The following is a 26,661-nucleotide window of genomic DNA, read 5'->3' on the forward strand; positions in this document are numbered from 1 at the left end:
GGAATACACGCTGCCTTCCAGCTTACCATAAGATGCTATGTGCATGTTAATGACTGCCATAAAAATATAACAGCAACAAAGCAGAGCGTAACTGCCTCTTCCCAGTTACAAAGGGGTCATCATTAGCTCAATGTCAGCTCACTCTGTCCCTTCACAGGTGCTGCTGAAAAGGCACATAAACTGAATAGCCAAGACCCAGAAGGGGAAGAATGCTTTTGGGAAGGAAGGGACCCACACCCACGGGTTGCAGGACCAGGTCAAACTGCCTGCTGGCATGGTTTTTTTGTTTCCTTTTCCTTTTGATTATGATAAACTGGTTTGGCTTTCCACTCAACAATTACCATCACTGAAGGAAAAAAAAAACACAACCAAAAAAACCACCCCACCACACTGAACACAGCTATACATTTTGCTACAACATTTTATCATTGCAGGTACCAAAAGAAAGTAAATACTTAAGTGAAAAGAGAACCAATATTTTTCAGCTCAGCATATTGGCTATTTGTTTTTGTAGGGCCACCCCCCCACCCAACAAAATCACGACTTGTAATTTATTTATCCCTTTAACATTGTCAAGTTCAATGCAAGGATGACATTTTGAAAGGTTAGGGGAGAAAGGGGGGGGCAGAGGAGTGGAAATGGGTAATGCCATGAAAGTTTTCTCCTGCGTTTTTCTTTGACGCAGCAGTTGGTCCTGTGCTGGCATGTAAGCACTATAATATTAGACACCTGGAATGCAAGGAATGTCTGATAACCATACCCTAGCACAGGGATAATTCCACAGCCATAAACCAACGATACGACCTTTGAGCTTTTCCCCGGAAAGCTCAAATGCAGTGACATTATGAAAAGGCTATTATGTGCAGTGTTGCTATAGGTTATTTGTATATCCATGGCTGATAGAGGGAAACCATGTTGTCATCAATTGAGAACACTGGTAAGAAACTTAGCTATTAGTTTTAATACAAGTCCATAAACATCATGATATTTTTTCAGTAATTTTAAGCATTCACAATCCTGCAAACTTGACATGGAAATCTTTCCTTAACTTGTCTTGTACCACTCTGCTTCTCATTTCATACATTTATTATCAAACTATTCTTCTATAATAGAAATACACTAGTGAAAACAAACAAAAACAAACACCAAACACACCAACCCAAAACACCTCAAAACCAAACCCCATCAAACGTTGGTTTGGGAAGTTCAAAAAAGGCACGAACTCTGCAACAATTTTCCACAGGAGCAACATCTGTCCCCAAAAGCTAACCATTTAATTGAAGCATGATACAACAAACAAGGGGAAGAAAATGTCCATAGGCTGGAATACTTCATTAGAATAAATAAAACCAGATACACTTATAATAAAGGGTAAAGCATGTTATTTTGGACGATTTGTCAGCTTGGCTATCTGTCAGGCACTAAGTATTAAAAGCAGGCTTCGTGGCAGATAGTAAACTACTAAAGGGTGAAATATAGGACATATCTGTAGTGTGAAAATTAAACCTGGGAAGATAAATGCATTTCAAAGCAAGAACACAGTCAAAATCAGAAAACAATCATGATAGTTAATATCAGCATTAAAAGATCTTCTCTATCCCTAACCTTTCCCCTTCCTCCTTTCTGTAATTTTGTACACACGCCAGTCCAAATCACCCCACTACTCACCTCGTCAGCTACAGAAAACGACTTCGAAAATTTTGTTCTGTGAACTCCCCTTCACTCCTGCAAACAAACACTGCATTGCAAGGAACCTTTGGATTTAGACAGAGGATAGTTAAAGACTCCCCTTGCCTAACTCTGCTCCCGCTGAAGTCAGCAGGAGTGTTACCGATTTCAGTAGCAGGAAACTTAAATCTGTGACAAGCACTTTTGAAAAGTACCATCCATCTGAACATCTCAAATAACCTCACAAACATCCAACTTCAGCGCTGTGAAGCACTCCAGCCAAGTACACCAATCATTCCAGAAGCAGGGAAGAGCAAACTCGAGTTAACTGCCCAAGGTCACTGCAATTCAGTTACAGACTTATAAACTGCACCCAAGGGGAGACAGTTATTCTCAATACTGAGGTTCTTCATGTCCCGATTTCCAGCTTCTCATCCAGTCACTTATTTTGTAACAATTTTTAACGCATACTTCATTAAATCGTTATGTATGCTGCAGTACACTGCACCTCCTGTTGCAAAAAGACAGTGCTAGATGAGAGCTCAAATGGCACACAACTACTTGGCCAACCACTGGGCGCTGGTAAACTCTATTTCCAGATGCTACAGGAGAAGGAGAAATCTTTAAAATGTATTAACAGGTTTTTTACATGGAAAACCAAACACGCACAACACTGATTTTATACAACTGCAAGCAGCACAATATAAAAAAATAAAAGAGAAGGGGAAATATATTTTAATATTAATAAGAGACCATAAAAAAGCCTGCAAACAGTTCAGAAAGTTCCCTCAAATCACTTCAGCTATAGTTCAACAAAAGACAGCCTCTAGAAAAAACTTTCCATTCTTGAGAGCAGAGTAATGGAAGCCACAGCCTGACTTCTATTTTAGTAAAACTGCACAAAACTGAAATAACAAGTATAGGCTGTAGCAAATATGTTTGCTTCACACAAATCTAACATTGAACTTAAAGGTGCAAGATGCTGAAGTGTCACGGTACTGTGAAATTACAATTATAAGAAGATTTCAGATCTATGTTCTGGCCTACATTCAGTCCCTTCCACCAATTATTTGAATATGTAGAACTCTAGTTCGTAATGCTTTTCTTAAAATTAAACTGCCTTTCTTTGTGTATTCCAAGATACTCCCAAAATAGCATTATATTAAACAAAATCAATGCAGAATTCCTGCAGGATCTTTACTGCTTTTACATTTCTTTATTCACAATATGAAATGAATTCAAGTTTTAGATTAAATTTTTTTTCCCAGTGGCAGTAATGTTTGAGGAATGGGAAATATGCAACAGTTATCCAACAGGAAACATCTAAATGTTTTGCTGTGACTTCCTTCCCACACACCCACTCCCAGAAACTGCCTGAAAAAAACCCACCCCAAAACCTGTAATGAATGCAGCAAATTTTCTAGTAATGACTAGCAAGAATACAGCACATAGGCAGTTTATTGCAGCATGGCTTTCTCTTTAAAAGAAAGCAACCAGCTTTTGCCTCTCACGTCAAACTGACTAAACATCTTTCAGGTCAGATATGCTTTTTGGTTCCTAGAAAAGTGAAGTTCAAAAAAGGGTGGAAAAAAAGGAAAAACCAACAACAAAAAAAGAACAAAATAAAAAAAAAGGAAAAAAAAAAAGAAAGCACTGAACCTTTATAAGCCTTTCCTTTGCCCCCAGCGTACAATTGCTTATCACACATTCCTCTTTACCGAGTACATTTGGCACAAACAGTTATTTAGAGGAGGGGAAACACTTCCAAGGCAGTAATTTGCAAAGATTGCTGAGGAATTCTGTGAGACACTGTAAAAGGGAACCTGGAGCTGCCAGATGAGCTAATGTTCTACTTACCAGACTAGAATAGAGCTGTCTACCTTTCCCACATGTGGAAATGCACTCCCTTCAGGTTTATTAGCAGTTTGCATCACTCATTTAAAAAGATTATTGTAATCCAGGTTAAAGAATTACTTCAGAGAACATAGTACATATTCAAACCTAGTCCCTGGCTGTGATCGCTAACAGCACAGAGTAAATTATCATCACTTCTTCAAATACGCACACAAACATCAAAACAATATTCACCATACTCCCATGAGTAGGTAACAACGTTTCACCAGTCCTGCCTTTCAAGGTGAAAGCGTATGCGAGAAGAGGACAGAAGATGTGAACACCAAAACAAGGTTAGTTTGCACATTTTCAAACTCAATTGCTTAAGCTAACACTTAGAAACTCAACATTAAAAAAGGAAAGAGGTTATGCACAAAAGCCTGTGAAGAGATTTTGTACCACTGAATCACTTTTAATTGGAGGAAGGGACATTAAGTATTTTTGCCTACACCACTGAAGAAGTCATTCAACTCCTTGTGGAGGTCAATTCTTAGAATCAGCTCAACATTTAGCAGAAGCCAAAGTACCAAACAGCTTATTCACAAGTAGACAACAACAACACCTAGTAAGTAAAACCACAGACCAAGAAGATACACAGAAAAGCGCGCAACTATAATCAGAGTATAGAATGTAATGTAACAGAACAGCTGAAGATTATTCATTTGGAAGTTGCTTGCAGAGCGGAAATATCATATATGAGGAAAGGAACGGAAATTCTCTATTTCTTTCACAGTACAAGGAAGCACACATAGAAGTACAGAGGAGCAGGCACAAAACAAAGTTCTGTACAACACACAATCATACCTGGACCTCGTTGCCACAGTGTTTTGTCGAGGTCAAAACTGTTAATTCCTTTCAAAAACTGAATTGACAAAAAATACAAAGAACCGATCCACGGTGACAGTAAACACGATATTCCAGGTGCAACCATTTTCTTATTGGAGCTTCTATTCTAAATTCACTCTTCTTCTAGCACATGCAGAAAGATGAATTAAATCTGCCACTCCTTCCTTTCCTGTGGCTGTTATGACTGGAAATGGGAATTCTGAAGACAGAAACCATGTCAGACATTTGTGTGTTACTTTGTGTACCTTGTCACAAAGTAAATTTAAAGAAAAGACTCTTAGCTACAAAGAACTGCTGACCTTTACATTAATGATTAAAAAGACAACACAACAAACAAACAAAAAAGAAAAAAGAAGAGAGGTGATACTTTTCAAGACAGCTACTAAAATAGCAGCATAGCTGAGCAGTAAGCCACAATCTTTATGTTTTGGCAACAGAAAGCAACACATAATAGAAATCCTAATTTACAATGATGAAAGTGAAGAGAAAAAGACTTTGGCCTTGTGCACACACTTCAAACCGGACCCTTGTTAGACAGAGTTCTTCACACTGTCTCACTACAGAGAACATTATGGAGCTACTGCAACCCACAAGCAATGATATCTTTGAAGTCCCTTTAATATATTCCTATTTAATAAACATTTAGTTATTTATCATTTTATAATGAGTCACTAGAGTTTTTCTTTTTTTTTTTTTTGCTTCTGTTGAATTATAGTCACAAAGGATGTTTTTTAAAAAAAGTATTACTAGAAGTTGACATTTCTTAGATTTACATTAATCACATTTATGGCAAATAACGTGGTCAATACTGAATTTTAGTAAAAATGGAAAGCTAACCTCATCGAGAGAGTAACAAGTTACTTCAGCAGTACAGCTCCCACGAAGCTCACAGCAACAGGATCCATTTTGAGTTGAAAGAAAGGAGTCATAGCTAGTCTCCACTTCTGACTAAAAACATGGTCTCGATTCTCTTCAGCTGTCCTAGTCTTTTAACAGCAGCCTGCACTCCAGGCTTGCCTTCCTTTGGGCTAGTGCTCAACAGGGTTGTTTTCTACCTGGAAGCCAGTAAGAAGTGGATTATTGGAGGGACCTGTCCTGTTTAACATCTGTATCAATGATTTGGAGGAGACATCAGACTTGCAGATGACACCAAACTGAGGGGGAACAATCAACACTGTCAAGGACATGACCACCATTCAGAAGGACTTAGGCTACAGGAATGGGCCAACAGGAACCTTCAAAGATTCAGCAACAACAAATGCAAAGTTCTGCATTCAGGAAGCAAATGGCCCTTACAGGCCAGGACTGACTGGTTGCAGAGCAGCTCTGGGGTCCTGGCGGGCAGTGAGCTGGCAATGATCCAGCGTTCTGGCTGCAGAGGAGGCCAACAGCCTCCTCTGTCAGCAAGAGTGTGGCCAGTAGATCAATATCACACCAAATACTGAGGTTCCATAACAATTTAAGTGGATCTAACCTGGCTATCACAGTCCTGCTCTTCCTTCACGCTCCATGTTCATGCTCCTTCTCTTTCATTTGTGCTGGCACTCATCTGACTCCACAGTGAGTCAGTTCAAAGAAATAAACCAGTGGGAGAGATTGAAATTTATTTTTTTCTAAGCAGTTTAGCTGCCTAACCAGTTCATTACTGGTACAAATGCCAATGCAAGAGAGAGGGTGGAACCACTTGCAGTCCCAATTCAGATTGGTATGAACTAGTCACGAAACAACAGAGTTCACAGCACACTGTTAGGAACTCTGGTTCTGGATGGAGATTGTAGGGAGTACCGTAATATACATGCTTATTACTACTACTCCTTATGATTAAGCTATTAAATAGACAGAGAAGACTAAGCATGCAAAATTGAAGAGGTGCTTAGCTACCCTGTGCAGTTTTTATGCAGTGAAAGTTAGCAGGCTGATTACAGTAGGTTGAGGGGGGTTTGGACTAATAATGAACCTTAACTGGTTGCAAAGCCCTATTTCTGAGAAAAGGGAAGAAATTACAGAGAACAGCATTTAATTCCTGTTGTATTATGAAATGGAAATGCTTGGGCAATTAAGAAAATTTCTATTTATTGCAATACCTTGATCTACTGGCTACTTGAATTTCAAAGTAGAATAATGTAAATCAGTGAAGTGTCTGATCCTGCAGAGGATACACAACTTCATAGAACAAGCCAAGGAAACTTCCATGTGCAGTCTCCTTCTACACCGAAGTCAAAGGCAGCCTTGCCATTGCCTTCAACAAGGATTGAAGGAAACTTTGTCTGTGGTTAATAGTTTACTTACCTGATTTCTGCTGTGTTTGCCAAAATAAAATCTAAAATACATTTTGCCTCTCTCTGAGAGGCTTTACTTTTGCCGTTTTCACTTTTTTTTAGCCAGAACTAGTTCCTTAATGAGGCTCTAGTAAGGAGAGATTTTAAAAACAATTGCTAATGACACAGAAAACTACAATACTGTCTCAAATACTGAGCAGAGGCACTTTCATAGAAAAACAACACCTAAGCATAAACAATTGATTAAACACTAATCTCTCATGCTGTATATACCTTTTGTACTGGAAGAGACAAGTTGCCATATAAGCAACATTTCAATAAATTCAGCTGACTAGAAAGCTGCAGTTTCACAGACTTCTGGAATTTCTTAGACACAGTATTTTTAAATGATTACTTCATAAAAATCACTTTAAGTATTTTGTTAGATGTAAAGTTTTTATACAGTTTGAGTAATGAAAAACCTCAACATTAGCTCACACAGTGGAAATACGCAGTCACTCCTTGCCAAGATAAGCATTACATCTCCATTTGCCATTTATTATTCTTTTAAACTGAATAGAGAAGATTGCTCTTAAGAGATAGTCCAGATACAAATCTCTGCTATCCAATTACTTATGTAATCTCTTTAAACTTCTCAATGGAAGTCTCTTACTATCTCTCATAAATCAATCTACATCAGATGCTTTTGTGAAAAATCTTTAACATAAATATTAATACTTTGAGATACTATTTTTCCTCCATGATATCCTTAGGTTCCTTTGGGAAATTACTTCATGTATCATTCAAGCTTTTAAAATAAAACATATCTACTTGGAGGCTAGGCTTCTGACTCTCATCCTATAAACATCAGTCATCTAAAACAATTTCTGAAGCATTGAAAAGCTTAAAAGTAGGTGCACTGTAATTAACTAGGAGTCAAACTTCTAATCTGTTGAAAATGCCATCAGGTGCCTGCATACATTTCAATGTTCTGCATATATTAAGTCAAGCAATGAAAACAAATGAAAATGAACAGTCAGTCAGAACATGTACGAACATAGAGTTTGACCTAACAAGAGGACAGATTTCCAAGCTCATGACAGTCCATGCAATTCCTTTTTAGCTTATCTGCAGGCACTCGGCGTGGCTAAAGTTCTATTTTAGAAAGTATGTGAAAAGGTTAGGGGAGAAAGAGAGGATCGTGATTATTCACAGTCCAGCAAAAAATCTGTTTTCTGCATTTTAGACTCTGGGGATTCCATAGTAAATTTAAGAGAAGAAGCTGGAATTTCCTGATCTGGCAGATATAACCTAGGGTGGGGGAAGGATAATTCTCAAAAGAGCTTTCAAATGTGGGCTTGGAATTTTGCCGGACAGAACAATGATTGATTTAAATCATCCATAAAAAGAGAGATTTGATCTTCTGTCAAGTCTTTGAAATGGTAGAACTTAGTAGGAATCATCAGCACTGCATGCTTGCTTAATGAAAAATCCATTCTTTTACATTTAGTTCTGAACACTTTTAATACACTTTGTGGGCTGTTCATTTCATGCTTTCAGTTGTCAGTATACCAAGCATCTCTTTTTGTGCCATGTGATGAATAACTGAACTTTTATAGGCAAAGACAGTAAGAAAGGTAGGGTTTTGCAATAAAATAAAGAACTTGCATTCCTTCCTAAAGGTGATCTGCATTGCTCTTTGCAGACTTTTTCAGTATATGGTAATTTTATCCCCTCACAACACAAATCCTGTGTTTCATCGCTTTTTACACTGAACAAGTAGTGGAAAAACACTGCTCTTTGTTGGAACTCCAGGTGAAAGGGTTCAAGTTATGTCTTTTTTGCTGACTTTGCTGCTTCATGCCAAAGACACAAAAAGCATTTCATTTCGCCCATCGCATTTTCTCTCCTTCACCTTACTGCTTTCTCTGTGTTAAAGTCAATGTATTTCTATTGCCTGTATTTACAATAAACAGATTGTAACAAGGTCTCTGGTTCGGTTTACATAAACTTACATAAGCAGCAGTATCACTTAAAGAAACAGAGAGATCCACCGAATGGTACTTGAGCAGTCTCTGGGTACCAGTGGAGCAAGTGTCTTGCTCATTTCTTAACATTACAGTATTTCAACCATTATTAGCATTTCTGCATCAACACGTGCAAGATATTCTGTCTACAAGTGATTTCTGCCTTCAAGAATCTAATCATAACAGCAGACATCTCAGATTTGGAAACCTAATAACCATAAAAAAAACCCCGAAAAAATCCCAAAAAAACCCCCAACCCCGAACACCACCACGTTTAGGTTTTGATAATGACATCTGGCCTAATTTGACGAGAACCTCCAGAAGAAATGCATGGCCTTGAGCAACAGAGACGGATAGAGTTTGCAAAGTAACTAACAGTGTTGCCTTCTTGTTTTTCCATGCCTGGATTGTTCTTCCTGTTGTCCCTCCAAAGCCAGCTGCTGGGAGAAACGCAAGGAAGCAGCAGTGCTTGGTGACCCTCGCTGGCAGCCAAGGAATTAGTCTGGTTGATGGAGCATGGCAATCCACTGTGCCAGCTGAAAAAAAGCAGGCTAGAGCATTTTTTGATCCTTTCACTGGACTTTGGGAAGACAAAATCTCTTCCTTTCACAAACCTGACTAGGAAGCTTAATTGATGTCCAACAGACCTTTACTGTACTGACACTCACTATGCTTAGGCTATAACCAAAGTCCTTCATGGGTGGCCCGAGTACTTGTGAATGGGCTGTAACTGAGAGTGTGCTGCAGTATGGATAACCGTTTCAGACAGTAGGGACACAGGCAAAACAATCCACGCGGTGTGACGGTCCTGTGATACTTAGGATCATAGAATTGCCTAGGTTAGAAGGGACCTTTCAGTCATCTAGCCCAACCATCAACCTAACACTGCCAAAAACCATCGCTAAACCGTCTCACTGAGCACTGTGTCTAACCGTCTTTCAAATACCTCCAGGAGGTACTTGCACTAGAATAAGTCTGTCGGTAGAGCAAAGCGGGACAGAGTACAGCTTGCAGAGCATGATTTGCAGTCACTAGGTGCAGAACGAGGTAGAGAAAGGCCAGAGAAATCCCTCAGCTGAGGTATAGGGGATGTCTGCAGCCTGCACAGACAATACAAGGACTGAAGCACTCCAACCCCGATGTGTTTGTTTCCTTCTGTCTTCCTTCCTCCAGCCGCTATATGCCTCAGAAAAAAAGAAAGCAGAAGGGGGAAAGCAATTTTGAAAGGCACAGGTAGCCCAAAACGCAGCTGGGCCTTCTGAACTCAGTTTTTGGGGATCTGCAAAGGAAGGCCTGGCTAAGCATGTCTTTGTGGCCCAATAAGCAGAACTAACACAAACTGTACAGAGCAAATCATGCTCCTCCTGCCAGTCCCTAACAATCCTGGTGGTGTTGTTAAGTTGTTAACAAGTTGTGGACTTCAGGGCACTGAAAAATGTTGCCTTCTCCTGCTGCCATCACCCTTACCTACCTTTTATTTATTCCATACTATTCATACAGATGGAACAGGCTAATACTCGCTCTTTCCATCACACTCCTATCTTCTGTTTATTCACTCGAGCTATTTTCTGAAGGAAAAGGGAAAAGATCAAATACTAGGAACAGAGGGCACACAGGACACGGCAACTGAATCTGGGAACTGCTGTTGATAAAAATCTGAGAGGAATTTATGGAGATTACGTATAGTCTTTGATTGGTTAAATATTTCTAGTGATAGGCACACCTCTCAGTGCTATCTAGAGGACAATTACATTTCACAGGAATTCTACAGCATTGTTTCATTTTATTCATTTGTCTGCTTTTTGCCCCCTGAGAAAATTTTCAAAAAGTGTTGCATTTTCAAAACCGAAATGCAGATTTTCCTGTTGTCTGGGGTTACAGTAGTTCAGGAAAACAGGCCTGGGATGTTCAGGTGCCGCTTCATCCCATTCAGTCCAGTAAGATGGCTTTTCAATAGCACCAAGTCATTCCGAGCCAGGAAAGGGACTGGAATCTGATTCTTTCACATTCCAGACCAGTACCCTGACTAACAAGCAGTAAAATCTTCCCAATCGTTTACACTCCCAGAAGGGCCTCTGACAAAATTTTTTCATCAGAACAGAAGAACGGAACATTTTATACAGACTTATCAACACCGCATTTTCTGAAAAAACTCTTTATTCAAAATGTTTCAACCAACTTCAACTGTCGACTTTGTCTTATGACATTCATTTTCTTTTTTTTTTTTCCTTCTGCCTGTCTTGTTAGTGACAGTCCAACGAAACGTCCATCTGTGGAAAAACATGTAATACACTACTGCCATATTGATATTTTTCAATAAAGTATTAAAGCAATATTGCTTTTGTACACCACTGTTATGGATGTCACTTGGGAGTTTTCCCTGTGACAAATGCATCTCTTATAAATCAAACAGTTTCCAGTCCGTCAGCAACTATTAGTACAATAATTATTCATTACATAATCTACAGCTTCCAGTGGAAGAATAATGCAAAAAAGACTGGCATCTTTATAATTTTTAGAAGAAGTATCTCTGTATATCTTCACTTGAAATGTCACACTTTTTTTAAACAAGAAAAAAAATTAAAGATAAAATTACTATTCTTCCTAAAATTGCAAGAATCTAAGAAACAAAACAATCCATGCAGTACAAAGAAGATTAGAAAATGCTAGGATCATCAAGAACCCCATGTAATTTAAAGGCAACTTCAAGATAGCCCCCAATCAAACCAAATATGCAGCCAGCAGGCCAATTCTTTCAAGTATTCATCCACAGGTAGTAATTTAAAAAACAATCACAGTGGTGAATAAAAGCTGTTATGATCTATGAAGTACAGCAAGGTGCCATTCAGGAGAGTTGTTTTCAATCATCCATCTCTGAAAGTGCCTCCTGGAACAAACTTTAAAACGTTGTCCCTTCCAAAGTCATATTTGAAGGAATAGGGAAAAAAAAAATCTTAACTAGATGCTTCTAGCACATTTAGTGGTAGTAACTTTAATATTACCCTGCAAACAATGTAGTCCACACACATCTTTAATAAACCAATCACTCGATGTAATATACATTTTCCCCATCAAATTCTAAAATTCAAATTGTTAGAAGTACATGCTAACTCCTGAGTGTTGAGGATCTATATCGATACCCCATAGAGCAGAGCTGGTCTTCAAAGTGAGAAAGAAATTTACTTTCTATACTTTTGCTTGTAGGATTGACAGCTAGAGCAAAATGTCGTTTTACAGACACTACTAAAGTGAAGAGTGGTTGAGTTACTGCCATTATACTGCAAAACACCACTAGTGACCTCCCACTACACTCATAATTCCCATTCCAATATAGCACATTTTAGTCTCTTTGTCCTGCAGCTACTTGGTCATTATCTAATTTTTCCATTAAAGGCACAGGTGTTCTGGATTAAGGACTTCATGCCGAAGTACAGTAATAAGTGCTTTCCTTGAATTTAAACATCAACACGTTACTTCTCTGAAACTAGTCTTTTTTCCAAAATATGATATTTAGTTAATTTGATGACCTAACCCTCATAAAGCCACATTTACCGACATATGCCTGGTAAATAATGAAGGAAATGCCAGTTATAAAATCCTGAAATATTTGCTTTCAGTAACAGCAGGCCAGACTTCCTCAGAAAACTTTTTCCCCATATATATATATATATATAAATAAAAGAAAAAAAAAAGGTAAACACAGAATAATGTAAGTGGGAAGGAATGTCTGGAGGTCACCTGGTTCAACATCCTGCCTGCACTGGGCAACTCTGAAATCAGACCAGTTGCTCCAAGTCATGCCCACAACCACTCAGGACAACCTGTTCTAGTGTTTGCCCACAAATCCCAGTCTACACTGCCATTTTTTTCATGATTCAGTAAATCACTGCAATTCCATTTGCAAATATTTTTAAAGCTCTTCTGGGACAGATGATATATTGGCCCATCAGTTTCAACATAATGAACAGTATAAATTCTACCTCCATGTTAAAACACTGTGGTTTCTATTAAATAAAACCTAATTTTCATCAGTTGCCTGTTGTTACTTTCACATACTTCAACATCTGTATGGAAGATGAAAGTCAGTATTCGTTTGGTTCACTTTCTGTACCTAATTTATCCTTAGTTTCCACACCATCCAAGGATTGTGCTTTCACAAGAGGAAGTCCTCAGTACCAAACCTAGTTTAAAAAAGATGATCCAACTTTTCAAAAAAAAAAAAAAAAGGGGGTAAATTCACTTTTCACTGATGCAGTAGTACTATAAGCTTTTGTTGTGATGTGACCTTTAATGGGATGGTTTTTTCCATCTTTACTCTTGCTGCTTTTAAGCCTTTCTACTCTCGTTCACAGCAAAGTTGCACAAATAGCTGTGTAGTACAACTGAAGGGAGTGGTGTCAAACAAAAACAAAAGGTGGAAAGGGAAATATCTTCAGCCTTTACTAGCACAACATTTTCTTCATGAAATCTAAACTTCAGTGTCTGCTAGTCTCATTTCTCTCTTTCATTAATTCATCTGAGCCATCAGACCACACAAACTGTCAAGTATCAGACGAATACTGTCCCAATCATATTATATCATGAACCATTTTATTCTCCGAAAGAAATTTAAAGATGTTTTCACATGAAAATCAAATATATCTCAACAGATAAGCAGAACTGAAATACAGTAATGCACTAATTTTTTTTCCCCTGAAAGAGAACAGTAAACATGGATTTTGCAAAATACTGGGTTTGTTGTTTAATTAATTAAAAAGAAGCAGACTGTTAAGTATCATAGAGATTCTCTGCACACTCTCCTCTCTTCCAACTTAATATCTGATTTCCATTACGCAGTACATTCTTACAATATTTCTACAGTAGATCCAAAGGTCTCAACACTACAGATAAAAAACCTGTCCCCAAAATTGCCTTGATGAATTTGTCCACAACAGCAGGAAGTTTATTTACTCTCTCTCTTGATTAGCTCAGAATTCTATGACTTCAACGTAGATGATCTTGAAAAGAGAACAGATTGCGCAGTATAGGAATAGGCAGTTTCAAAAATTTGCCATCCCAATATTCCTTTTTACCTTCAGCATCAAACAGTGCAGGGTGATGGGACAGCAAAAGAAGATATCCCAAGCAGAAAAAGGTAGCATTCTTGGCTACTTCTCAACTGGGAAAGGTGGGGCTTGGGAGTGTTTCCGATCTCCTGACATGCCAGACACTTTGTAATGAAACTTGATTAAGTACCAGTCCCATCTCTCAACGCCGGCTTCTGGACCAGCTGGGCCAAAGACACCTACAACCTGTTCTGGTCAGGACTACAGTTCAGGTGGCTGTGGGAGTAGGTTTCCAGGGTATGACCTGAAACACATACTTCTCTTTAGACATCAAGATCTTCTGTTTAGATCTTAAGTCAGGATCAAACCTCATCTCGCCATTAGAGGCCACCGTAGGAAGGAGAAACTGCAGAAAATATTAGTATAAAATCTCTCTTTCCCTCTAACTCTCTCATCAAGAGTATAAAACCAGCTAGTTCAACTTTTGCTAGACATCAGAGTATTCCCATGACATGAAAGGTGGAAGAAGAGAGCCAAAGAAAGAAGTTTATAAACATTCTGCAGTGGGACACTTCCAATCAGAGCTTGTAATCTAGCACAAAGAACACATCTACAGGAAAAAATTGATCAGGTTTCACAAAGTTCCTCTGCTTACAGTATAGTTTCCTTTTAATAAAGCATCTACATAGACTTCCTGTGGAGAGATGAATTACATGTATTGGCCTAAAAGGCTGAGAAGAAGTAATGTCTTCCTTTAAGCTTACTGTCCTTCCAATTTTTTGCAAGTATCCAATTATCTTATGTTTAAAGTTAAGCACTAAGTCCTTGTATAGTTTTTCATGTAATAAAAATAGCCCCATCAGGACATCACCATCAACAAGGCTACATGAAACCTTTCATGATATTTACTGTGTTCATCAACACAACATCAGCTTTAAGTATCACTGCATGTCTTAAACGGACGGGTACTATTCACACCTAAAGAAAAAGAGCATTCAGATAAAGTTTTAATACTGGCCATTTTAAAAATCTTTTCAAATGAAGTATTACAAAATAGCTATTAAATGAGAGCTTATTCCCAAAACATCTATTAGAAACCTACTACCTCAATAAGCAATGACAGTCCTGCCACAAGGAGGGTTCTCTGATAAGTACTGTCACCCCTGAACATCAGACACTTGCAGTGAAGGTCTTTCACAAGAACTTCAGGCAGCTGGCTGAAGCTGCTTAACTGTCTTGTACACCTGCCAAGTCAAGAATAAAATTTAAAATGAAGTGTTGATTATGGGAACACTAGGCATGACATGTCATTAGGCATGACAACTATGACCAGAAAGAAGATATCTTACAACTTTTCAAAAAACCTGACTGGCAAAAAAAGGACATGGAATATCAAGTATAGGAAGTTCTAAAGATTTTTAAGACAAACCCTTTAACTATTCTACATTTGTCCTCAAAGCTTATTTTCTTGCCAAAATCTTGCGTGGAAAAATAAAGTTTTGATGGCTTTCATGTATTCTGAGCAAATGGGTCAGACAGGTTCTGAATGCAAATCAGCAACGTGCCACAGCACTGAAGTCCATGGCTCATTTTAGATCACTGTGAGCCACGCTAGCAAGTGAGGCAGAACAACCACCAGACAAACAAACAAGAACTTAAGCAAGAACCAAAAAGCCTAATCCATATCACCATAATAATTTGTTTTCATATAAGCAATTCACCTTTTAGACCACAGTATCATTAATTTAGCCAACACAGCAGTGTAACCGATTAACAACTCCTTAGCAAACCTCAAACTTTAGTTCACTAAAGTCTTTCTCTAAAAGAGTAGATATTTAAAAAGACAGCCTAGGGATTATAAACAACAAAAGAAAAACCAGAAAAGAACACACAAAAGTCAGAAGCTTGAACAAATCATCTGATTACTGATTAATTTCCTATGTATTAAGCCTGCCTTACTGCAGTAGTAAACCACTGGCCACGCTGGCCTGACTAAAAGGCTTTCAGTGTTTGTGTGCTTTGCTGCATCCCATAATTTCTCTAGTCATTTGAACACTATTTCAGGAATGTCCTGTAGAGGTCTCAGATGATTATTCACATCCATAGCATTGTCCTGTTCACCAGAATGATTGTAAATGTGTTAACAGTTCATTTCAAACATTGCAATACTCACACAATGACAGAAAGAGGGCTTTCCTCCTTGTCAGATCGCTGTCTTGAATTGCATCCTCTTATGTACAGTCATTTACTACCCAATGCTTCAGCAAAATATATTTTAAATATTTAATACTTGCATTCCAAATGATCCTTCTTCATGCTGTAACCCACTAAAGCACTACCTCAGTCTGCCACTTGTGTGCAAAACAAAGCTGGCAACTGCAAAAGAATGTGGGAAATATGAAAAACTTTGGCAAAACTCACACTGTCCAGGAACATTAAGATGTGGAAACACAGAAGAAGAGACCTCGATTTGTGGGACTTCTGTACAGGTCTACATTCCAATCCAGTAAATTAAAGGATAAAGTAAATGATTATTTACTTCAGAAGGGTGACATTCAAGTCAGACCCTCAGAGATCACATCATCTGAGCAGTATCCCGTTTTCTCTGTTTCACTCCAACTCTATGGACATTCCAATTCCAGTTTTGGCAGTTTGTCACTGTTCACTCTGGAATTTAGTACTGAATAGTTTTGGGCCTTAAACTCGTATCATAGCTTCTTTTGCAAATCTCTCAGAGAAGCCCACAGCACTCCAAACTAGAATCGTTCACCACTGTACAACTCCGTCCAAACTAAAAAGCAGGGGGTAAGTGAAAGTCTTCACACTAAAAGTCCCAAGCAACAAAAAAACAAAATACCATTTAGGTCAGATCCTTAGACAATAAAACTGTCCATTACTGGTAATGTGATTAAAATCAGTGCAATGCCTCAGAAAAAAATACAATCATACCTAATATTTGCAAGGTCATACTTGAAAATTTATCACAAATTGCTGTACAAGACGGCATAATGTGTTAAGAGAACACTGATAGAACGAGCTGAAAAGGACATGAATTTTCTTTTTGGTACTACGTGAATACACCAAGTACACATTGTATGGGTCTTGGGAACATGGGGTCAGATTTGGATGGACAGTGGGCTTAGGTACACCTGGGAATACATCCCCAAGAGTAAACAAAAAGCATAATTAAGTCCCATATAGCTGTAAAATACGCTTACCTGGACAACACTACAGTTTAGGACTCAAAAGTACTTTAAAAAGAAACAATAGATGCGTAAAGTATTGTTCCTTCACTAACAAGACCAGAAAGTTGCTAATACAAAGAGAGTGACCTAACAGGATTTCGTTAAAAATACAGATTCTTCTAGATCTTTTCCTCTATACCAAAAGTTAGAAAAAAAAAAAAAAAGTACTTCTAGACACTGAAAGCCTGATTATCAGAACAAACAGCATATTATGGAAAGCATCCCAGTATGGTTGTTTCTTTTTATTTTTCAAATAAAGATTGAAGTTTGATTTAATGAATTGAGAAAAATAGCACAGACATACAAAAGCAGGCCCAACATACAGTATTGTATAGCACGCAGCAAGAGTATGCAGAAATTCGAGTTTGCTATCCCAAGACAATACGTCTTTACATACCCAAACAATTACTTTGAATACAATATGCATTCAGAGTTGATGAGATAAAGTTGCCTTTCTTCAAGTACAAACAGTATCCAAGTTCAAAGGATAGCATCTGATCTTGTTCTATGAGATGCAAATGATTGTTTCAGTTGACAGAATACATTCATACCACTGACAGACTGCCTCTAGCCCAGAATTCCTAACCAACAAAAAAATGCCAAGAGCAAATTAGCCTTAAAAAAGTACACTTAAAGAAGGGGGGGTGGGGGGAGCAATCCCTCCCCCAGTAAGCCCTTTCATTACCTTTTGAAAAACAGGAGCCAGCAATTGACTTCATCAGGTAGGAACTTCACCATCACTAATGGTTTTGCACAGAAAAAGTCACTGGAAAGAGCAATAGTATTCAGGAACACTCAAAATGTGCTATTTAAAAACACCCAAAACCTACATCCACAAAGCAAAGCCCTACAAAATACTCAGAGCAACACAAAAGGAAAACGATAACTACTGTGTCACTCCCCTTTTCAGCCACTAGCTGGTCCTTGCAAATGAAGGACAAATCAGTTTGTCCATACAGATGACTCCCTCAAATACATGAAGACAACAGGCTCCAGTTTGCTTGACACAATAAAACATTCAAAGTCTTCAATTACACTGTCATTCTGGTGAGATACTTTGCAGCAGAGTCTAAAACACACCTTATGAAAAATCAGGGGAAAAAAAATGCACCAAAGTCAAAGAATTTCTGATGTACTTTCATACACAGTAGAAATTACCTATTCATACCTAATTGCAGAAAAGGACTTGGGGGTACTGGTAGATGAAAATCTGGACATGAGCCAACAGTGTGCATTTGCAGCCCAGAAGGCCAGTTGCATCCTAGGCTGCATCAAAAGAACCGTGGCCAGCAGATCCAGAGAGGTGATTCTCCCCCTCTACTCTGCTCTCCTGAGACCCTACCTGGAGTGCTGTGTCCAGCTTTGGAGCCCTCAGCACAAGAAGGACAGGGACCTGTTGGAGTGGGTCCAGAGGAGGGCCATGAAGATGACCAGAGGGCTGGACCACCTCTCCTATGAACACAGGCTGAGAGAGTTGGAGTTGTTCAGCCTGGAGAAGAGAAGGCTCCAGGGAGACCTTATAGCAGCCTTCCAGTACCTAAAGGGGGCCTATAAGAAAGCCGCGGAGGGGCTGTTTGCAAGGGCATGTAGCAATAGGACGAAGGGCAATGGCTTTAAACTAGAGCAGGGCAGGTTTAGATTAGACATTAGGAAGAAGTTCTTTACGCTGAGGGTGGTGAGACACTGGCACAGGTTGCCCGGAGAGGTGGTGGAGGCCCCATCCCTGGAGACATTGAAGGCCAGGCTTAATGAGGCTCTGAGCAACCTGATCTAGTTAAAGATGTCCCTGCTTAATGCAGGGGGGTTGGACTAGGTGACCTTTAAAGGTCCCTTCCAACCCAACACGTTCTATGACATTCTATGATATTGCCAACAGCAGCACATTCACAGAAAACGGGATCTAATTCTGCAACCACATTTGTCTTCAACGAGAGCTTCACAGTAACAAACAACTAAAAAGGCAGTAACATCATAAAGGTTTCTTAGTGACAAAACATGTTTAGGATCAAAATGTCTGTGACAGTTGTACTGCTGGTTCACAGCAAAGCAAAGGTGAACACAAAGACAAACACAAGAAAACAATGGCGAAACCCAACAAAAAGAAAGGACACCTAAGACAACAGTTCCACAGCAACTAGGATTGATCTGCACCTTGGTTTCTATAGCATCACTCTCCCCTTTTGCTCCCTGCTCTGGACTTACCTCCTGCCTCACACCAGCACTAGTACTCACTCAGGGATACAATGAGCTGATTCTGCTGGAAGACAACCCTAAAAACAAATGGTTTCGTTTTAGCCAAATCATCTTCTGGAGTCAGTTTATTACTTGGTGGCAGGAGAGGGACAGGTAAATGGAACCATGACAATCCAGACCCAGTGGGCTGCATTACCCACCTGCAACCCTTTTCCACTTCCCTTGCAGGTTGCTGTAATAAGGATTTACACATCCCAGCCTAACAGGTGTGGAATCTTAGCGTTGTTTCTATTCGTGCCTTTCTGAAAGTGTGTCACCATGGAAATATTATTGTACGTTCATCCATTTTCAATCTTTTCTATTGCTTCCATGAGTATTCTTCTAGTTTCTAGTCATCTCTGTGATATAAAAATTGTGACATCTCAAAATATCTATAACATTTTTTTAGGCTAAAAAGAAAAAAGTAGCAAGAAAACCAAAGCAAAACCCATTTCACAAAATTCAACTTGTCTCTAGATGTTACAAACGTCACTAAGTGGAAATAGAGAAATCCTCTTATCTTATTCTAATAACCTTAGTAACATCTTCAAAGCATAGAATTTTAACCAAAGGGTTGAATACAATTTATTTAACTGGGGAAAAACAAGAACTCCTAATGTAATTTGTACAGATCTCCAAAGCTGTAAATAATTTGTCCTATTTGATCCATATATTGACCCTTACCTGTAAAAATTAGAACTTCTTTCACAGCTACACACTTTTAAAGTAAAGCCAGTTCCCCTTCTCTGAAAATATAAGATAGTTCTGAAGTATTCCTTCATTTAGCCATATTGTAGTAGGACATCTCTAGTAAACAGATCAACTCCACTCATTTGAGAAAAGGTCTATTTTCCTTGATGTGTACAACTTCTCATTAAGGCTTACACTGTGCATGACAACTACGGTAATACTATCTTCTAAGTCAAGATCAGTTTTAATCGAAATAGCTCCAGCAAGTAAGTACTACAGACATAGGTCTGGATAAACCACAGTCTAGACCACTTGCCCCTCTTTACAGACCAGGTCACAGTTCTTGGCTTTAACAAGTAGTACGTACTTTGCTCACATAAGCAAATACTCTGTAGCATTTCCTGACTTGTTAACTTCACATGCTCCGAGATGAAAGATATAGTGCAGCCCTATCACTCCCAGAGAAATAAAGAAGAAAAGCGTTATCTCAGAGTTACTGTAGCCATTTTCACTAATGCTAAAATCAACAACACATAGCCCCAAGCAAATGACAGACTGGTTAAAAAACCCACATACACAATCACTATGTATTTTAACACTGTCTGATGCTATCACAGCTATATTAGCACTGTAATATTAGAATTCTGCTTTACACTGGATAAACAAATGAAGGTGTCAGAAGTTCAGGCACAGCTAGTCTCTCATTGCGAGTTCAGTACTTGCATCACGGGTTTTATTTTGAATAAATATACATCAATTAAGTTAAAGCAGTTCCCAACCTGTCACTGAAACCAGAACGAGACACCAGACAGTTTCAGAGGGAATATGCACATTCCTGAGCAGACAAGGAGACAGAACAAATTATGTAGAATTAGGATAAAAACCCGCAAATGATACTACAGGATGAAACAAGGCAGAAACAAGATATTTGGGGGGGGGGGGAATATCATTGTCATATCTCACTACAGGATTATCGCAAGTTGTACAGCTTGGAGTTGTACATCAAATGTACAGCTGTACATCAAATGATCCTCTACTGATTTTCCAAAACAGGCAGGTGACTATTTCTTATTAAGGTTAGAATTTCATATGGTATGTTAAGGTAATCATTTAACAGCTCCAAGCCACTGAAAATGTAAAAGTCCCGCTTCCTCCTCAGCTCCTAGCAAACAAGGGAGATACAAGCAAAAATAGAAAGGGAATGAGAAAGGAAGCCTTTCAGTGATGGTTTGCCATTAAATTCATTCTTAGCAAGCAGCAGCCAAAAGGAAGGATTTATCGGGTAGTTGCTCTAGTTGTACCTTAAATCAGCAATGTTGAGATTTGCACTTAGAACAGAATTAAGATCTATCCCTTTCAGAATATAATGACTAACACTTCAACTTAACATCATTATTTTTCAAAGGACAGATGAATCATACTGCTACCTCTTGCTTAAATTTTGTTCCCTCCTACCCACCCAGAATTTTAACATTTCAGAATTTTCTCCTATTTTAGCTGAAGTCCTGCAATCACCAATTTCACATAGAACTGTACTTGCCTCAGACACTTCAGATAGTAAAAGTTATTCTACTCACCTGTCACAACACAACTTACTTCCATGAAAAAAAAAGAATCGATTCAAATGTATTTTCCAATCTCTGATGATGTCTCCCATCATGCTGTTCCCTTTTCTGCTTGCCTCTTATTTGCTACTTTTACCCGCACAGTATCTTATATGCCTCCTATTTCTCCAAGTTTCCACTGCGACTGGAAGCCTTCTACTATGCACCCGAGTTACAGTAGCGCCCAGGAAAGAGGATGAAAGTCCTGCTGCTCAAGTAACTTCAACCTCAGTATCTTCCCTCCTCACAGCCTCTGCTGTTCACAGGAGAAGAAAAAGCAAGTTCCAGGGAAAAAGGAAGGAACAAAGCGCCCTTCTTTTCTAAGGGAAAAGGGTACACAACAGTTAATTGCTTGAACCTAAGAAGTGTTCTAATTTCAGACAAATCTTGCACAAGTTACAGAATTCCATGATAAAAATTGTAGTGTTTTCACTACAAAAGGTGAAAGCTGCAATGGAAACTGCATTTCTTCCCCAGATCACCATAAAGAAAACCCTTTCACAGTCTCTTAACTCGAAAAGTTCTCTGGTTTCTGCACATCCAATGTTTCTCAAGCACTTTCTTGGTTGTATAGTTAGCAAGTACTCTAGAAACACTCTAGCAGAAGTATACTACAAACCATTTCAAAAGTATCCATATATTTTAAACAAATTTTTCTCCACAGTGGAAAGAGAATTGAAAAGGGGGCAGAAAGAAAGGATAATTTTGTTTTCATAGCAGCTCACTCCTTACCACTCTGACAGGAGTGCAGATAAACATTTAAATAAAGATCACTTATAGCTTCAGAATTTGTAATGCGGGGCTCATTTTAGGCAAAGTATTAAATAAATAAATAAATATATCTGTTTTGAGTCAGTAGTGATCAGCAGTGGAGCATGGACAATTTACTGTATAGAAACCAAGACACGAGAAGCCCTGCATTCCTGGTAAGAAAACCAAACATCATCCAACTGATGAAGATTTGAGGGTAGCAAGATTCCTATCGCCTATTCCACTCCTCCTTGGTGCTCTTCTCTACTGGTTCCACCAAGGAACACGACAAATATAAGGTCTACTTAAAATAAGCTGAACAATGGAAAAAAGGAAAAATTCTCCTTCTCAAATTTATGTCTCCACTCCAAGTCCCTCTTATTGTTTATCAGAAGAAAAACCCACACAAACACCTTACCGTAACTCAGTAAACCCAGGAACTTGAAAGACTTTCAAGGGAACTTCAAAGAAAAGTATGAATTCCTCTAACCCTTTCTCACTTTTTCATCTGGCTCATCCTCTTCAGTCCGTAGTTGTCTTTTTATAACCTTGTAAAGTTAAAAAGTAGCAGGATACAATATTTTAGGCTATTTCTGTTCTTACAATAAACCAGTTTCAGAAGAACTGTCACGACCAGTGAGTTCTCAGTTTGCTGTAGCTTGGAGGAGTCATAAACAAATAACATCCATATATTTAGTGAGTGAAAAAGTCACTACAACTCCCATATTCTTGACTTTATATTTCTCTTTCTCACACTTCGTGTCCTAAAGTGCCCTCTCTTTCAGGCCATCAGTTTTCAAAACAAACCAACACAGTACCCTAAATATTTGGAGAGATAAACCACTGTTGAATAGTGCAAAACATTAAAAACCCCTGAAGAACAGAGCGATTCAAATAGCTCCTGCAACACTCCTAAAACACAAGCACCCAAGTCTCTCTTGCCCTTACAAGTGTGAGATTCTCTAATGTCAATGGGATTACTCAGATAAATGAAGTGGGCAAAACTGAAAACTGAGCTCCAAGCTTGAAGCTGAAGCGAGTTTTTCTTCACAGCTGTACACAAGGCCATCATTATATTAAGAGACCGGCACCATATAAGCAGTAACAAATACATCTATTGTCAGAACAGTCTAGAAAAGCACATGAGAAAAAGCATCACTGTATTTAAAAAAAATCACCGCACACCATGTTTTCCAAGAATCTTTGAGATATGGTATTTTCAACAGCTTATTTCTAGACATGACTATTTTAAACCAGTAACAAAGAGGTTCCTAATAGTGCTCAAATACACCTGGCAACCCCCAGACACACGGCTGATGTCTCACAGCACTAGTCTTCAGTATTTGTATTGTCTAAATCAAAGAGGATAAAAATTATTTTAAAACATCAAGCATGACTTTTCTATGTAATCATCCAGGGAATACAGTGTAACAACAGCAGAAGGAATACTGTCCATAAAAACTTATCTATTCTACACTTGCTTTACCAATGAAAGATTTTAGGAGCCCAGGAACTGTAATAATCCACAAGTACATTATGAAAACTTTATGACATCCATCAGAGAAAATAGTTGGGGGGTGGGGGGGAAGTCCTAAAGTATCATCCAACAAGGGAACATGTTCTCAGCCTTTCTGTAGAATGCATTATCTTCATTTTGACAAATTAAGATAAGTTTTAGAAACAGCACGAATAGAAATTGTATTGTATTGACAAACTTGGAAGATCACTTTTCAGTTTTTCTGACAGCAAACCCTAATTATGTCCTGTATGGTTTCGGAACATAAATTCTCTAAATACGTGGAGGATACAATGGAATCTAGAGCAAAGTCATCACAGGACTTTCATGCATTTCTTATTCACTTTCCCAAACCAGGTCACCAAAATAAATACAGATTGTAAATACGGATATTGTAAATACAAATACTGTAAGCTGCACATTAAATGGGCTTGTCAGTCTCTTTTCTGTGCAGGCAGTTCAGCTTCGCAGTTGAGCCACGTGCACTAAAGCACGGATTCTCCTCAAGCACCTAGGGCAAAATCCTTCTCTCTGTTTTGCATGACTGACATAGATTAACAATTATTTCAAACATCACTCTTTCTGAAAAAGGTCTTTACTTCCTTAGTTCTCATTACAGATTATCATGTCTCAGGGCTGGATTTCTCTTTCACCTGTAATCAAGATATTAATGAAACAATATTTATCCTATTCCTATAAGATAGCAAACACAGAAATGCTACTCATTTAGCTGTCCACTGTTAATGAGGGAAGAGTCGAATTTTACCACCAAGTATGAATACTACAGAATGTGTAAAAACAATTTTAAATTTGTATACTCATGAGGCGGTATTGTAACAAGTACACTCCAATGTCACATTCTGCTTTACCTCCATCATGCCATCTTATATTCTGCTTTGCAAACACAAAAGTCTAAAACTAAACAAACTAAACGGAACTTTAAATTTTCAGAGGTAGTAAAACCAGTTTTTATTGTCTGAGGTAAAAAAACCCCCAAAACTCAATCGCCTGAGAAGGCCAGCTGTAATAAATAACACTGTCCTGTATACCTTCTCACCTCACTAATATTTACAAGGTACTTGTTTTGAAGTACAAAGGAATTTAAGTATTAAGTTTGTCACTATCGGAATTTGCTGTTACAGCAAGCAGGACAGAGAAGTAGGCCTAACACAGCATATGATGCTTGTCAAAACTTTCCCTACGCAACTTACAGCCAGCAAGCTTCGCCACAGCTACCTTTTCCAATTTCATCAGGGAAACAGAAACCAGGCCTTCATTTATAATTCAGTGCAGCTTGTTCCATAAATTTATAATGCCTTTTAAAAGTTTTTGATAATTAGACGGCACTGTTTTCAACAGCAACGCTGCATTTCATAATACGCACAAAGTTTGGGGGTTTTAATTACTTTTCAGGACCGCTTTAGACAAAATACACGTTTTACAATCGGCATCTTGGGCGTCTCTCACCCAGCTATTAAAAACAACCATTGAAGCCCCCCCCCAGAAGAGACAGAATCCCTCCCCAGGTGGAAGACTGGACGACTCGGCGAGAAGCCTTTGCGCGGGCGGGTCACCTCGCTCGCCCAAGCGCTTTCCGAGGAGGTTTTTGCCGATTTTTACAGCGCTGAAAACCTGGAAAGGGCAGCAAAACAACCCCGGGATGGCGGGGCGGGGGGAGGGCGGCGGTGCTGAGAGGACCGGGGCTCGCCGAGGCCTAGCGGAGCACACCAGGCCTCCCGCTGCCCCGCCGGAGCTCGCCGGGCCGGGCCGCGGGGGCAGGCGGTCCCCGGGGGGGCAGGCGGTCCACGGGGGAGGCCCACGGGAGGGACAGGCGTCCCGGAGGCTCCGCCAGCCGGGAGGGAGGGAAGGAGAGAGGGAGGGAGGCGGCCCCGCTCGATGGCGCCTCCGGTTTGGGAGGGACTCGCAAACTTCAGTACCTGTCGGGAACTCCCCAAACGCCAGCAATTCCTCCCCGCCGCCCCCGCCTTTTTCCAGGAAGGGCTCCACAGGCTTCCCCCCAACTCCAGCCCCAACATCAACTCTTAAATGAAACCGTGCCGACCCCCTGCCCGCGCACCCACCTGTCCCGGGGGTCGATCCAGCTGGTCTGCTTGGTGTTGTGGTCGATGTAAAAGATTTTCCCGTCGTAATCCCTCGCCTCCTCCCAGCCGTCGGGTAAAGGGAGCTGCCCATTCCCCGCTTTCCTAGGCATGGTCGGTCGGCGGGAGTAGCTGCTCCATAGGGACAGAAAGAAAGCCGGGAAGCGGGAAAAGCCCACACCCGAGCCGGGCGGACGGGGAAGGGGCCGACAGCGGGGGGGAAGGCAGGCAGCGGGCCGCTTGGGGAAGCCCTCCTCCACGTCCGGGGCTCAGTCCACCATGCCGGGGCTGCCGCCTCGCCCGCGCCGCGGCAGCCCGGGTCAGGGTTGCCGGCGGAGGCCAGCTGCCGTCTGGGCGCGGGGAGCCCGGCTGAGCCCCAGGCGGCCGCGGCCGCCGCTCATTAGCATGAGATTAGCATCCATCTCATCTGCATGCACATTCCTCCCGCCGCATTCCTCAGGGTTAACCCTGCCGGCGCTGCCCGCCGGGCCGGGCTGGGCAGGCCCCGGGACAGCAAACGCCCGCCGGGGGAGCGCGGAGGGGATGGAGGGGGCCCGCCTGCCTCCGAGCGAGCTGTGCCCCCTCAGAGGCAATCATCTAAGGGGGAAAAAGCATTGAAGCGCTGCGGCCACTTCCACGCCGCCTTTTTGGGCAGGTGGGGGGGCGAGGGAGTCCCTCCGCAGCTACCGTCGCTAGCCCAACGAGGGAGGACAGCGGCGTGAAGGGGCTGAGGCGCGGCGAGACGAGGGAAGAAGGGGCGCGAAGAGGCTGAGGCGACGGAGAAGGCG

The 26,661-nt window shown here is 40.1% G+C and overlaps 1 protein-coding gene across 1 annotated transcript in view; it reads right to left on the minus strand.

Moving 5' to 3' along the window:
- The window catches only part of WWC2 (WW and C2 domain containing 2), a 107,309-nt gene extending 81,037 nt beyond the window's left edge, over positions 1–26,272 (minus strand). Inside the window, exon 1 of the mRNA XM_074588360.1 lies at positions 25,856–26,272. Coding sequence (XP_074444461.1) covers positions 25,856–25,986 — 131 coding nt within the window. The 5' untranslated portion in view covers positions 25,987–26,272. The remainder of the gene's footprint in view (positions 1–25,855) is intronic.
- Between the last annotated feature and the right edge of the window lie 389 nt (positions 26,273–26,661).

This window comes from Larus michahellis, chromosome 5, assembly GCF_964199755.1.
Source record: "Larus michahellis chromosome 5, bLarMic1.1, whole genome shotgun sequence".
In the NCBI taxonomy this organism is placed as follows: Eukaryota; Metazoa; Chordata; class Aves; order Charadriiformes; family Laridae; genus Larus; species Larus michahellis.